Source organism: Mobula birostris, chromosome 18 (assembly GCF_030028105.1).
Source record: "Mobula birostris isolate sMobBir1 chromosome 18, sMobBir1.hap1, whole genome shotgun sequence".
Lineage (NCBI taxonomy): Eukaryota > Metazoa > Chordata > Chondrichthyes > Myliobatiformes > Myliobatidae > Mobula > Mobula birostris.
Genome location: NC_092387.1, coordinates 50,049,010 through 50,062,062, shown reverse-complemented (window position 1 = coordinate 50,062,062; position 13,053 = coordinate 50,049,010). Strand labels below are relative to the sequence as shown.

General features: G+C 40.6%; 1 protein-coding gene across 2 annotated transcripts in view; it reads right to left on the bottom strand.

Moving 5' to 3' along the window:
- Positions 1-2,772: 2,772 nt before the first annotated feature.
- LOC140212104 (small COPII coat GTPase SAR1A) overlaps positions 2,773-13,053 on the bottom strand; it is a 37,772-nt gene continuing 27,491 nt past the window's right edge. For both annotated transcript variants that reach the window (XM_072282642.1, XM_072282643.1), the window contains exon 7: positions 2,773-5,207. In XM_072282642.1, the coding sequence (XP_072138743.1) occupies positions 5,091-5,207 (117 nt within the window). In that variant the 3' untranslated portion in view covers positions 2,773-5,090. The remainder of the gene's footprint in view (positions 5,208-13,053) is intronic.

Here is a 13,053-nt window from a genome sequence, read left to right as displayed (position 1 = left end):
ATGGTTAACACTTTATTCTGCATTGTTATTGTTTTGCTTTGTTCTGCCTCAATGCACTGTTTAATGATCTGATCAGTATGAACAGTATGCAAGACAAGATTTTCCACTGTATCTCAGTACATGTGCCAATAATGAAACACTTCCAATTCCAGCTTGAACAATGCATTTGTAGTTGAGGGGGTACCTGTCTAGGTAGGTTCATAATACTGGGTTGGGACTTGCTGCGAGAAGACCCACCTCTGCAGGCCAAGCAGCATAATGAAAAGATGTTTGCTTGGCAATTGGCCAATCATGGTTGATCCTTGTAACAACGCAACTTAATTTCCTAAGCAACATACCAAAGAAGCATTGCAGAGGGAAAGATTTCAGCCCAAGTTTCAACTCAAGGGCTTATCCCTTTGGAGAGGATGAAAAGTATACAAGATGATAAAAGGCATAAATCAAGTGGACGGCCAGAAGCTTTCTCTCAGGACAGAAATGGCTAATACAATGTAGCATAATTTAAGGAACTGGGAGGAGAGTATAGGGGGGATTTCAGAGGTAGTTTCTCCCCCCAGAGAGTGGAAGGAGCATGGAACATGCTGCCAGGGGTGGTGGTAGAAGCAGATATATAAATAACATTTAAGAGACTCTGAGATAGGCACATAGATGATAGAAAGATGAAGGACGATGTAGGAGGAATGGGTTAGATTGATCTTATTGTAGGTTAAAAGGTTTGCACCTCATAGAAAACCTACAGCACAATACAAGCCCTTCAGTCCACAAAGCTGTGCCAAACATGTTCTCACCTTAGAGATTACCTAGGGTAACCCATAGCCCTCTATTTTTCTGAGCTCAATGTACCTGTCCAGGAGTCTCTTAAAAGACCCTATCGTATCCACCTCCACCACCATCGCCAGCAGCCCATTCCACGCACTCACCACTCTCTGAGTAAAAAACTTAACCCTGACATATCTGTACCTAAGTCCATGCACCTTAAAAATGTGCCCTCTTGTGCTAGCCATTTCAGCCCTGGGAAAAAGCCTCTGACTATCCACACGATCATTGCCTCTCATCATCTTATACACCTCTATCAGGTCACCTCTCATCCTCCATCGCTCCAAGAAGAAAAGGCCGAGTTCACTCAACCTATTCTCATAAGGTATGCTCCCTAATCCAGGCAACATCCTTGTAAATCACCTCTGCACCTTTTCTATGGTTTCCACATCCTTCCTGTAGTGAGGCAACCAGAACTGAGCACAGTACTCCAAGTGGGGTCTGACCAGGGTCCTATACAGCTGCAACATTACCTCTCTGCTCCTAAACTCAATCCCATGATTGATGAAGCCCAATACACATTATACCTTCTTAACCACAGAGTCAACCTGCACAGCAGCTTTGAGTGTCCTATGGACTCAGACCCAAAGATCCCTCTGATTCTCCACACTGGCAAGAGTCTTACCATTAATACTATATTCTGCTATCATATTTGACCTACCAAAATGAACCATTCCATACTTATCTGGGTTGAACTCCATCTGCCACTTCTCAGCCCAGTTTTGCATCCGATCAATGTTCCACTGTAACCTCTGACGGACCTCCCAACTATTCACAACACCCCCCAACCTTTGTGTCATCAGCAGATTTAATAACCTATCCCTCCACTTCCTCATCCAGGTCATTTATAAAAAATCACGAAGAGTAGGGGTCCTAGAACTGATCCCTGAGGCACACCACTGGTCATCGACCTCCATGCAGAATATGACCCTTCTACAATCACTCTTTGCCTTCTGTGGGCAAGCCAGTTCTGGATCCACAAAGCAATGTCCAGTTGGCTCCCATGCCTCCTTACTTTCTCAATAAGCCTTGCATGGGCTACCTTATCAAATACCTTGCTGAAATCCATATACACTATATCTACTGCTCTACCTTCATCAAAAAAAAAATCAGGGCCAAAGAGCTTGTACTATTCAATGTTCTCTGTTAAGTGCAACTTACACAAGAATAATTTGCAACTGGAAGTGTCTGGGTTTAATTTTGAATGCCACATCCAAGAGATGCAATTGATTTCCATCCCAGATATAAGCAATTTTCAGGAACTAATATCAAGCTAAATGTGTGCTTAAATATAATAATATGGTTTGAATTTAAAGCTTTGAAATTTACAGCTATATTTGCTACTGAATGATACTGCCTTAGTGCCTTGAAATCATTTACCATCTTGGCAAGGTGGTATAGAAATTGACTTCCATCAGGGAAACTGTTTCGGAAGTAATGCATTGCACTTTCTTCAGAAATAATTTGGGCTTAAAGGCAAGCTAATTACTGAAGAAGAACCTTATTATAAGCCATTTCTAATTTCCGACTGCATTTGGGAGATGCATAATCTGTAGTAGCATGCCTGCAGACAGAAGAGTCTAGTAAGTCTCAGTGTTCACCAATCACTGTGCTGCTCTGGAAACTCTGTTGTCCTTTGAAAGTGGCATTAATGTTGGAGTTTGTTAAAGATTCCTTGGCACTTTGTGAGTTATTTCAGTCAGCTAGCCAACATTCCACCCTCAATGTGCAACAAACAAGTTAGCTGGGCATACGTTTCATCAGTATCTGAGAGATTTTGGCTGCCGTGTATCAAAGTCACTCTCGCAGTAATTAACTCAAAGAGAATCAGTAATAGGATAAGGTGCCACACAGAAGTACATTGTTGTAATAGCCTCAGTCTTTTGATTGTGATAGGAATACGCTCATCGACTCATACAGAATGTACTGGTGAATAAAAGTAGTTCAAGACACAAAGATATACAAGTACATTTATTCAAATAGAGCAATGACTTATAATACATTTATACATGTCGCCAGTTATCTTTCTACCACTTAAGGAATGACTATATTGAGGGCAAGAACTAGTTTTTCCAAGAATAAATCAGTGAAGGTATCAGACTGGTGAAGTATTAAAGCAGTCACCAAGACCCTCAGTGGAGAACAATAACCCTAAACATGTAGAACTGTAATTATTGAATAATACTGCATGTACAGTACTAACTTGCTGTGTTAGAAGCCCAATAACCTTTGAGGAAAGGGAAGGAATATAATTTCTGCAGTCATGCTTAGGAAAAAGGCAAGTCAACAGACCGCCACTACGATAAATGCCCTTCTGATGGATATCTGTTGATGTCTCTGTAGTGGAAACATGACCTTGCTCTCAGGACAAGCAAGGCATTTTTTATCCAATCATTCATTTTGCATAAATGATGGTTTAAAAGAAAAGCAAGACACGGAAGGGACATTAAAAGTAAAAACATAACATTCCCATTAAGTGGCTTCCACCAGATTCCCATTTCAGGAAATAACAAGTCTTTGTCTTGTTTGGCAATGTAGGCTTTAACAGATTGAAGCAGCCATTCTGGTGCTTCCAAGACAGACATTTTACTCCTAGGCCAGGAGAAGGTGCAACTTTCTGATTTTGGCAGAAAGAGATTGCCACAACAGAATGCCTCCATTCTTTCAGCAGCTGTGAAAGAATACCACCATTCTGTGAAAGAGACAGAAGTTTAGAAGCAAAAAGAAAATATGAGCTCACTGACTCCTTTTCATTCCCTTCAATTACCTGGTGGAATAGCTGTTTGATAAAGAATTCATATATTTGATAATGCTGCTGCATTTCACTTTATATACAATAAACAAAGACCCAAAACTCCCTGTTCCATGCACATCCACTGTTAAGTTCTGTTAACATAAACTACTTGACTGTAATTTAAAACAGTGCCCTGCATTACATTGCCTGTGTAATGCCACAATGCCTCCACAGTTACATTAAAAGCACCAGGTGTATGAATTTGTTCACATTTTTATAAAAGCTTTACATTAAAAGTGTGTAAGATATTGTGCAATTCCTCCAAATGTTCACGAACCCCTTAGAAGTCAGTAATTTCGGCAACAAATTCATCTTGTAAACCATGCCACCTAGGTTGTGTTGTTCAAAATTATTCACTAACTGCACATTACACTGTATTCTTCTGTGACTTGCTTGCTCATTTTCCAATTCTCAGAATACTTTTTTAAAAAACATCAAATTGGCAAAAGAAATCTCATTGACCGTGCCATCATTCCATTACAAAGTTACATATGTTAATTTTAGATCATTGTGTTTTCTGATATGCAGCTGTATACCTAAAACAATTGGGGCTATTTATTCCAGAACGGATGAATTAACTCCAGTTCATATTCTAACCCCAGCAAAAATCCACCTTGATGCACAATACACCAACACAACTACTATAGCCACACAGAGTTGACAAGAAGATAATTAAACCAATTGAATGTATATTTATGAATTGACAGTAATTTTACCAGTCCAGACACCACCGGCATATCTTCAAATGTTAATATCATGTATGTAAACAGCACATCCTACCTAGGGTAAACTGGCAGCTGAAATAATTTTAACACGAGTTCTCACAGCATCACTTCATGGGAGATTGAAGACCAGAATGGTTTTCTTTATATTGGCCACATTTGCATACCCCAAAACCATGAGAATGTTTAATTTTGGCCTTAGACTATTCCAAGCTTCAGGAAAGGGCTCTTACTACAATCAGCGCAGATAGAGAACAAGTATGAAAAAGTAAGTTGTGAACACCATTCAGCCTATTACATGACTTGATTAAGATGTTTTGTAGGGTGGCCAGTTAGCTGCTGTCCACTCCATCCACAGTTTCTTGTATAATGGGGCCTCAGAGAGGCGAACATACCCGAATGTCTTCAGGAGCATGTCGCATCACAAGAAAAGAACACACAAAGAAACCCTCTCACATATCTCTAAAACCGTTGCATAGCCAAATTCAAGTGTGTATTCTCAGTTGACTATTGTTTCGGAATTGTAAACAGGCCACATATAGGGGAATATGTTATCGTGTTAAACTAGGTACGAATGCCTACCTTAGAATTGTACTTAAGAACAGAGAAGATCTAAAACCTCTCCTAGCTGGCATTGTGATCTTGTCAACAGTTGCGTGACTTGTTTTATTTGGAAAGGAAGCAAAGGAGAGGAAAAGAAAATCACGTAGACAGCTGCAAACTAGTTCAGTCCAAAGTGGCATCATTTTCTCTCAGGATCAGTCGATATATTGTGAAAGCCAGCGAAACCCTTCTCCATATCCCTGACGTTTCAGCACACTGCACATAAACACCTCCAGTGGTCGGGTGTTGAGTTCCTTCAGAGGCACAATCCCCTAGAACAGATCAGCAGGAAAGTTAATACCCTGAAGCACAAAGCAACAAGTGTATTACTTGTACATAAGAAGAAATCCCAAATATTTGTTTTAAAACTACAAAATCAGTCACATCTTTCAAGAGGAGCTGCTTTTATTCTCCCACCCATACACACAACTTCTGTGCAATGGGTAATTATTTACAACAGGTGGTCAAGTCAAAGCTATTCCACACATACATCAACAGCCAGATTGTCATCTTTTTGTCTTATCCTACAACTATCAGGGTCTTGAACCAATGTGTATAACTTCACTCACCTCAATTATGAACTGACTTCACAACCTACAGACTCACTTCAAGGTCTCTACAACTCATGTTCCCAGTATGTATTTATGTACGTACAGTATGTCTTTAAATTTGCACATTGGTTGTTGTCAGTTTCTATGTATGGCTTTCATAAATTCAATTGAATTTCTTTATTTCCCTGTAAATGTCTGCATGAATATGAATCTCAAGTAGTATATGGTGACTAACACACATGTACTTTGATAATAAAATGTACTTTGACTTTGATCAGATCATCAACTTGTCCAAATGAAGCCTGTGAGTTGCGTTGCACTCTACATTTTTGTCCAACTTGCATCTGATATCAATAAAGTGCATACATTATATGAACAAAGTGTGTGGCTGACAAACAAGAAATCTTACTAAAACGTATCCAATACTACTGGTCAAATTATTTCCAGTTTTGCCTCTCAAAACTTGAGGATTAGTCTCTCACATTCAAGCTTATCATGACTTACTTTAATGGGAATTTAAAATCATTCTTTGCTGCTCCATTTTGAAAATACTCAAGCACAGCCAGCTTTTTAGCAGGCCTCCTTAGTGTAGTAAGATTCACCAGTGGTAGCCATGGGGTGGGTGGGTAAAAGGATCAGTCTTCAGCATTGTTCCATTCCCTTTCAGTGCAAGTGCAATCAAAGCTCACAGCACTGTTTAAGACTTATGAGGTAATGAAGCACAACCAATGAATTATCTTTGATAAGCAGCCATTCAGCCACAGCCTGTATGTACATGGTCAAAATGCTTTCCATTCATGCATTATCAGGTCAAAACCAATTTAACAGGACATAAGCCTGATCTGAAGTGAGTTTAGGGCAGCATGGTAGTGTAGTGGTTAGCACAACGTTTTCCAGTACTAGCTACCCAGGATCAACTCCCTCCTCTGTAAGTATTTTCTCCCCGTGACCACGTGGGATTCCACTGAGAACTCCAGTCCCCCCCTCCCCCCAACCACAGTCCAAAGACACACCAGTTGGTAGGTTAATTGGTCATTGTAAATTGCACTGTGATTAGGCTATGGTTAAATCAGGAGTTGCTGGGTTGCATGGCTCGAAGGACGGCCTACTCCGTGCTGTATCTTAAAAAACTAAAGACACAGGGGAATAGAGAAAGTTAGAGCAAAAGGACTGAGAGAGCGAATTCCAGAATTTAAGAATTTGATAGCTGAAGACACAGCTTCCAAAATGGTGCAGCAATGAAAACTAGAAATACTCGTAATTGAATCCTTGGCAGGGGGTGGGGAGGGCAGTGTGGGAAGAGAACACTGGCTTCGTGGTGAAGTACAGTGGTGGGGCGGGGGTAAGAAACTTTTGCTTCATAGTGAGTTATAGCTGTAGGCACTTGTACAAGAACACAGCATCTTCAAATTACAATGCAATTTACAATCATATGATGGGGCTGAAGAAGCAAGACTGCTTAACTATTGCCATTTGTATGCACAAATAAGTTGGAAATGATCTATGAACGTGTCCATAATGGAAATACAAAGGCTAAAGAGTAAGTGAAAAAGGATATAGTGCTTTCCCAGCGTATATGATGAATAAACTCTTCTTGGTCTTCCAGCTGGGTACAGGTACCAGTTTCAACTGACGTTTCGATGACAAACTCTGCCATCTTCATCAGGGATGATGCCTGGGCAAGTCTTGTCCAGTGGTATTTATACCCTTGTCATCTGTCCTCCTGATTGGATGAGGACTAACCAATCAGGTTTCCGTGCTCCCACCTTGTTTACAATTGAATTCCAGTTCTTGCTTAGAGCAAGACCTTCATTTTGTTAAAATTCTTTTTCTCTAGTTTTATTTAAATGGCTTCCTTCACCAGGCAGTCCCAAAAACCACTGGCGCGGCACAGTAGTTTGGTGCTAAAGTCAATCCTATGGTCACTGCGAATGTAATGTTCTGCTATTGTAAATTTCTCTGGGTAACCCAAACGGATGCACCTCCTGTGCTCCTTGATGTGGGTTTCCATCGTACGTCATGTCTGGCCGATACACACTGCTCCATATTCACAGTAAATCCTGAAAACGACAGCTGTCCTGAGTCCCAGGCCATCTTTGACCCGCATAAGCTGTGATTTGAGCTTCCTAATGGGTTTATGGATGGTATTAATCCAGTATTTCTTCAGGATCCTGGTAATCCTTCCAGAAACTGTGGAAATATAAGGCAGGCAGGCAGTGGGGCCAGGTTCTACCTTGTTGTTAGGTTTCCTGGTTTTTCCGTCGGCCCTTTGAAGGGCCCAATTGATTTTCTTCATTTTGTTGCTATCCTGTAGGAACGTCGGGTGTAATCATCACTACTGCCTGTCTCCCCTACATTTCCACGGACAACTTTCTGCGTTAATCCCACATCCCAAAGCCCCACCCCTCCATGTATCTATCCAAATGCTTCTTAAATAATACTATTGCGCCTGCCTTAACCATTTCTCTGACAGCTCGTTCCATATAATCACCATCCTTTTCATGAAAAAGTTGTCCTTCATGTTCTTTGAAATATTTTGCCCCTCACCCTAAATCTATGCCCCTTTGTCTTTTGTCTCCCCCAACCTGGAGATAAGGTTGTAACCACCCACCTTATCTGTGCCTCTCAATTTTCAACACTTCTGTGTGGTCGCCTCTTTCTTTGAAATTTATGTATATAAATTTAAATATTTGTGTCAAGAGTAGACCTCAAAACTGAGTTCAATGAATGTACTCAGTACACAAATGTTGCAGTTAGAACACGAATAAAGTTCAATTTCAGCGTTTCAGCAAGTGTTCACAAACCACACACCAGCCACTGTCAATGAATTACATCAAGGCTGACAGATGGCCAGCTGGGTTGGTGAGGCAGAGTTTCAGTCAAGTGTGAGAATGTCAAGTTACACGAGTGAAGCTCATACCAACGTCAGAGCTTGAGGCCCACCGCCGGATACTGCCCAAACTTTCTGTAGGCAGAATGTCTAAAAATTACTTGTTGATCTTGAATGCTGCCGCACATGGCCAGTCAAGGTCAAGGGTAATCTTCGTGCAAAACAGGATGGGCAGATGGGGACAACTGCACATATTTATTCTTCATTTTAATATTGTACTTTTATTTATTTAAATTTCTATGCACACAAACATAATGCAAATTTTAAGCTTGCTGGATTACAGCAACATTGCTTCCTTAAAGTGACGATGCATCCATCTGAGGGAAGAGCAGGAGAAACCAACTTTGAGCTGCAGGAGAATGCACGGGAGAGAGGGGCAAGAAATGGTGTCTGAATAGTACAAGTCAGTTAGCAAGCACTGCATTCTCAATCAGGTCTCAAGACTACTGCCATATAAAGCTGTCAAGTAATAATTAGATGCTGAACCTTAGCTTTGAAAAGGCAGTGTTGTGCTGTTATGACACTGACAGATGGTGATGTGCTTTTATACATGGGCAATCTGCCTTTTATTTGAGCACTTGTGACCAGTGTTATGTACTGGTACTGTTTACATGTGGCCCTGAAGTACTGCCATTTGAGTTCTGGCCAAACAGCATTAATTATGCATTTTCTGTTCGCTGAGTTACCAAAGGTTGAACCACACTGACTAGAAGAGAGCACTGCACATGCTCAGGTGGAAAGGCAGAGCTGTTTCATCCAAAAAAGTAGAGACAGAAGTATTTGTAATACTGGATTAGTGGAGAGAAGGGGAGGAGAAATTAAAATCAGGTAGATTTACCTGGATTTAACATTGTTCTGGATTTACACTGCATGCAAGGTTGAACTGATTCAGCAGCATACACTATTAGTTTAGCATGCTTCACGTGAAAAGTCATTTCACACTACAAGGATTAATTTTATTCGCCATATTCACTCAGTGGCCACTTTATAAAGTGCTACTGTACTACTGTGTATTAATGCAAATATCTAATTAGCCAATCAGGTGGCAACAACTCAGTGCTTAAAAGCATGCAGACATGGTCAAGAGGTTCAGTTGTTGTTCAGTCCAAACATCAGAACGGGGAAGAAATGTGATCTAAGTGACGTTGATTGTGGAATTGTTGGTGCCAGATGGGGTAGCTTGAGTATTTAAGAAACTGCTGATCTCTTGGTATTTTCATGCACAGCAGTCTCTAGTTTACAGAGAATGGTGGAAAAAACAAAGCATCCAGTGAGCGGCAGTTCTGTGGGAAAAGTCAGCTTGTTAATGAGAGTGTTCAGAAGAGAATGGCCAGAGTGGTTCAAGCTGACAGGAAGGCGAAGGTAACGAATAACCATGCATTACAACAGTGTGTGCAGAAGAGCATCTCTGAATGCACAACATGACGAACCTTGAAGTGGATGGGCTACAAAAGCAGAAGACCATGAGCATGCACTCAGTACCTATTTTATTAGGTACAGGAGATACATAATAAAGTAGCCACTGAACGTAGATTGTGTACTTAAGCCTTTAGATTCAAAGATTCAAAAAAACTTTATTGTCATTCTAACTGTACATCAGCTCTGCAGGGCAGAATGAGACAGCGTTTCCCAGGAGCAGTGCAATCATAACATAACAAACACAACACTAACTTGAATCTTTGACCTTTTGCCTCAGAGACAATCGCTCTACCATGAAGTCACAACATATGCCAAATCAATAGGCAATAAACAAGCAGCACTTTATCAGGAAAAATAAAATGTATACCAACTAAACAGTGAGAAATTATGGACTGCTGAGATACAGAGATTGGGTGTCCTAGAGAAGTATTTAGAAAAACTTCACGTCGAACCCTAAAGTGGATGGGCTATGGCAGCGGAAGACCATGAATATACACTCAGAGGCCAGTTCATTACGCACAGGTGGTACCTAATAAAGTGGTCACTGAGTCATTTACATACTAGGAATATGCTATAGTGTGTTGGTGCTACATGCAACAAAAAAAAAATTCAACAATTATAAAGAATAAAGAATGATATAAAAATAAAGTTAGAAGCTTGGATATTGAATATCATGTGTATTGAATACCAGTATGTACTTACGATATAAACAGCATTATAAAAAGTTGTTTAAAGCAACCGAGATAATAGATACAGGGGGTGGGGAACAGGCTAAACAGAATGGTTGATCAAAGTAATTGTCTGTGGGAAGAAACTTTTAAGATGGCATGATTTTTATTTTCTCTTTTACCAGTCCGACTGCAGTTTCCAGAAGGGAGCTTTGGAAAAGGCATTTTGCTGGGTGGGTATTGTCCACAGTGATTTTTCTTGCCCCCCACTTCTATGTCCTGGACACATACAAGTCCTGCAGTGATGTTAGACTGTAGCCAATAATCATTTCTGCTGCCCAGTTCTAAATGTAAGGGGTTTCTTCTTTTATGTTATGCGAAGGCTAACAAAATGGCTTCTTTGTTATGTTATAATTAAAATGGCTTTTCTGTAATAATAACTGTTGAGAAAGTTCTCTCTCTAGCAGCTTGCTTGGTTATAAAGGGAATTGTATTCATTTGCTAAGCAATTGGGATAGATGTTATTCTTTCTTGTGTGTCTGTAAGCTATTGTTCGCAGGCTTTGAGGCAGAAGGCAGATGGGGACAGAGAGAGTGGACGCAATGCTGTAAGCTGGGCGACGGGCCAGACACCGAGTGGGAGTCCGAGGCCTAGGGTCTTCGGCGAGGAGAGGAGACGAATACAGACTCGTGTGGAGCGTCTGGTTGACCACCGTGGTTGGTCCCAGGTGGCGGGTCGAGGGGGTCGGAGAAGATCAAATGGTGGAAAAAAGACTCTGTTAATTGAGCTCCAACTGTTGTGCACGAAGTGGTTGAACTTTGATAAGTTTGGCGTCTTTTATTTTCCTTTTATATTTTATCTCTATTAATTACATAGTTTCAGCAAGATCTATAAAGTGTAATCATTTAATCGCATATGGTGTACTGTCTGTTATTTGGTGGGATGGGGTACATCACACAGCATCCACACAAACTTGATTATCCAGTTTGGCGGGGCCGAAGGCTGCTCCCCTAGACAAAAGTGAGTTGAGTGAGCCTGAGGCTTACCAGGGGGCTACATAAATCAATCCTATGGAGCCAATTTGTTAGAGCTGTAGATTCATACAGCATAAGAATAAGCCATTCAGCCCACCACAGGAAGGATGTGACTGTACAGGGGAGGGTTCAGAGGAGACTGCCTGGAATGCAGTGCTTCAGAGACCAGATAGGATGGTCTTGTTTTCCTTATAATGGAAGTGGCTGAGGGTAACCTGATTGAGTTATACAACATTATGAGGAGAATAGATAGGGTAGTTGGCAACACACCCAAATTGTTGGGGGAACTCAGTAGGTCAGACAGCAATCTATTGAAAGGGGAAAAAAACAGTCAACATTTGAGGCCTTGCATAGACAGCAAGAAACTTAACCCATAATACGCATGTTTAAAAACCAGAGAGCAAGAGTTTAAGGTACAGGACACATGATTTAGAAGGGATCCAAGGAAGAACTTTTCAAACAAGTGGTTGGAATCTGTAATACATTACCCAAAAGGGCAGTGGATGAGACATGTGACATGCAAACTAGCTAATCTACAGGCATGACAGAAGTTAGGGAGTTTAGATTTGCATTTATATGCTGTACTTTAGAACATTTTAAAACCAAAGTACTTTTTTCCAAAACTCAATAGGAAGTCCAGCTGCTAACTTAGTTATGAATAGCAATGATATAAACTGTTTTCTTTAAGCTGGTGTTTATTAAAGAACAGAATTTTGGCTAGAATAATGAAGAGTTCTCTCACTGACTTCTGCTGAAGGATCCTGATTACGAAAGCCAACCAAAAAATTTTTGTGTTCAACTCTTTAGCATTGGACTTGAACCCAAATCCTTTCTTATTGTAGGCAAGAGTGTTACTCACTGAACTACAACCAAACTACTAAAGACGCTTCCCATCAGCAAGCAAGCCACCCACTTATGTTGATATTATCAACATAAAGCTCTTTGGTTTGCATTCACAAAAGATTAACCAGAAAGGAGAATTCTTTTGATCTACCTCCAGTCTTCGACAAATGTATTTAATCTTAATATTGTTAACGGATGAACCAGGTTTTATCTTTCAATTTAAAAGTCATCAGCGAACATCCAGTAAATCATTCTCTTTAACTTGGTAGCAGCAGCAGCTTAGTTTTGGTTTTACTGCACCTCTGCCTTTACTTACCCTCCTGCCCAATTTGCACAGCCAACATAAAAGGTTGCATACTTTCTTTAAGTTACTGAGGAAACAATACACTCTATACAAGAAATATAATCCCTCTAGAGCTTTCTCTAACCTACAAACACAAAGGTTACAATTACAGGGTTTGATTTTCCAACTAATTTGTTTGATCTCAGACATAATGTGTTTCCATGTCTACATGACTGAGGAGATGGCAATGACGACAAATTCAATGCTCCCTTGATCAGTGTCACGTCACCTAATATCAGGTAAAGACAGTCTGCAACTGTGGACTCTCCCCACCATGTTAGAATACGCTGGGACTCTCATTCACACAGACTAGTCACCACTTGGCTGGAGTTGTCCCCTGCTGAGAATTGGCCCTCAACTAGTCTTGTGG